The 2978-nt window shown below is 35.6% G+C and overlaps 1 protein-coding gene across 3 annotated transcripts in view; it reads left to right on the top strand.

The window, feature by feature from the left end:
• BOLL (boule homolog, RNA binding protein) overlaps positions 1-2978 on the top strand; it is a 69722-nt gene that overhangs the window by 32527 nt on the left and 34217 nt on the right. For all 3 annotated transcript variants that reach the window (XM_023508741.1, XM_003802984.1, XM_012813507.1), the window contains one exon: positions 1241-1339. In XM_023508741.1, coding sequence (XP_023364509.1) covers positions 1241-1339 — 99 coding nt within the window. The remainder of the gene's footprint in view (positions 1-1240; positions 1340-2978) is intronic.

Here is a 2978-nt window from a genome sequence, read left to right as displayed (position 1 = left end):
TGTGTCACACAGGCTAGAGTGCAATGACATCATCATAACTACTAGCACATGCTGCCACACCTGGCAATTTTTTTTTTTTTGTAGTTTTTGGCCAGGGCTGGGTTTGAACCCACCACCTCTGGCATATGGAGCTTGTGCCCTACTCCACTGAGCCACAGGCACTGCCCCACACCTGGCAATTTATTTTTATTTTTCTTTTATTTGAAGACAGAGTCTCACTATGCTGCCCTCAGTACAATGCCGTGGTGTCACACCTCACAGCAACCTCAAACTCTTGGGCTTAAGCAGTTCTCTTGCCTCAGCCTCCCAAGTAGCTGGGACTATAGGTGCCCGCCACAATGCTCAGCTATTTTTTTGTTGCAGTTGTCATTGTTTAGCAGGCCCAGGCCAGGTTCAAACCTGCCAGCTTTGGTGTATGTGGCCGGTGCCCTAACTGCTGAGCTATGAGCGCTGAGCCATGCAATTTTTATATTTTAGAGAGATAGGGTCTTGCTGTGTTGCTTAGGCTGGTTTTAAGCTCCTGGGCTCAAGCCATCCTCTCTCCTTGGCCTCCCAAAGTGCTAGTATTGCAGGCATAAGGCACCATACCCAACCTATTTTTCTATCAATGGTATACCTCTACTAGAATTCCCATGAATACCACAAATTTTGCTGTCTGTCACAAACCTACTCCTCTCCACCTCCCTTCCACCACAATTACGTAAACATTAGGCTTTCCTTATATTTTATATCTCAACAAATGGTGCCATCATCTGTTGGACAAGCCATAAATCTGCTTTTACATAATCTCTTCCCCTGCCTGTTTCTCTACTGCCTCATCTTCCAGCTGTCCGTTAGTGTGTAATCCTCCTTTCAGCCATACCAAACAACCTGAGTAGATCTCCCAAATGAGGTATGTTCTTATTTACCTCTATACCCTTGCTCATACTACTACTCTCTCATTCTTTTCTTGATTCTTTAAATTCAAGCATCACCTCCACTAGGAAACTTTCTCTGACTTCCCTCCTCAACTTTCCTAAGCTAAATCAAGTAGTTGTTTTATTTTCTCCTATTTATTCCTATACATATCTCAGAGGACTTGTGGCAATTTTGACTACTATCTATGCCCCTGATCAAAATTATAAGCTAGTTAAACACAGGAAATATGTTTTTTACTCTGTTTCTGTAAATGCTGAATAAACATTTTGAATTAATAAATGAAAGGTGATACATTTTTATTCTCTTGGTTTTTTTCTAATAGCCTTATTCTGATCATGGAGTTCAAGCAACATATCACCAGGTTTATGCTCCAAGTGCTATTGCTATGCCTGCACCTGTGATGCAGCCTGAGCCAATTAAAGTAAGAAATTTGTTTTAATTTTTTTGTTTTTCTTCAGTTACATTTCAGATTTTTCAAAACTTATTCTGGAAAGGAACAACTTTGGATATTTAAATCACATTTGTGATCAGAAGTACAGAATTAGTGAACTCTGTCATGTGAAAGAAATACAACTCTAATTATAATTCCGAGTAATTAGTTTTGTAGAATTTATGAACCAGACATAGTCAGAATTTTCTTATTGTGATAATATATAACTTAAACTTTACCATTTTAACTAGTTTTAAGTGTACATTTAGTGGCGTTAATTATATTTGCAATGCTGTACAACCATCACCACTTGTGAACTCTTGTCATTCCAAATAGAAATTCTGTACCCATTAGGAAATGATTCCTTCTTTCTCCTTCCCCTTTCCCCCAGTCCCTGGTAACCTCTAATCTACTATTTTTCTGTCTCTAAGAATTTGCCTATTCTAGATATCTCATGTATAGTGCTCACACTTTGATTATCTGTGTTGATGGTATGTGATATTTATGAGGAAATGAAAACACATAATGATCTCCTCTTCCAGTTTAGCAATTGTGCTGATGCTTGCTAAATCAGATTCAGGCCAAAGAATGATAATCTATATCTGTGTATATGTTCAATATATCCTGACTATCTACTGTGTAGCAGAGAATTCTTCCTATTCTCTTATGACAGAGTTTCTTAGTGAAACTTGTTTATCATCACTTAAGGGAAATAAACTTTATCTACAGTACAGAACCACAGATTGATTAACTGTTGAGATCTTAATATGAATCTTGTGTGCAGTGTACTTTGGTGAGGAAAGTAAGCATACTCTGCAATAAAATGATGGAGACTAGCTATTTCACACTCATACTTCTGACTCATCCTATATATTGAACTCAATACCAAGAGTGTCTTAATTTAAGGAGCCTCCGGACTCACTGCCATTATACTCACTGTATCTCTTCACTCTATTTACCACTGTACTGCTAACAGAAAATAAAACCATAATTAATTTTGAGATAATGTCAGAAACCTAGAGTGTAACTAAACTTTATTGAGATTTCATTTTTAGTATTGTTAGAAAATCTAGAACAGACTTACTTGGATGTTAACATTTTCTCCAGACATACTTCTGTAGAGATAGCTGCTATTGCTATGCCATATAAGATAAGTACCAGTTATTTTCAGTTACTGAGATAGATAATATGCATGAATTACAAATGATACTATGCATTTATTACAAATGATGAAAATTATATTGCTTGAATAATTCTAATAGAAGATGGAGTGGTGAGTGGTATTAGAATAGGAGAAATTTCCAAAGAACATTAATGTAAATGTTCCTAATTTAAAATATAATACTTCTACTTTAAGTGTATACATTTCTCTAAATTTTCTTAGACCTATAAGTAGGTAACAGCAGAAATTGTACAGTGAAACTGGTATCTTATTCTTTAATCATATAAAAATTACCAAATTCTCCTTTTATTATAGATGAAAAAATTTAATAAACTTCCACAGTCAAAACTGGAATATGAGGCAATTGTATACAATTTTGTATTTCTTGTTTTCACTTTTTAAGGTAAAGTGTTCTATGAATTTTATACTTAATATTTTTCTTTAGATTTGGTATCCCTGAATGTAAAA

The sequence above is a fragment of the Otolemur garnettii genome, unplaced genomic scaffold (assembly GCF_000181295.1).
Source record: "Otolemur garnettii isolate 467f Iridium unplaced genomic scaffold, OtoGar3 scaffold00270, whole genome shotgun sequence".
In the NCBI taxonomy this organism is placed as follows: Eukaryota; Metazoa; Chordata; class Mammalia; order Primates; family Galagidae; genus Otolemur; species Otolemur garnettii.
The sequence above is the reverse complement of the archived record's forward strand: the minus strand, read 5'-3'. Positions and strand labels throughout refer to the sequence as shown.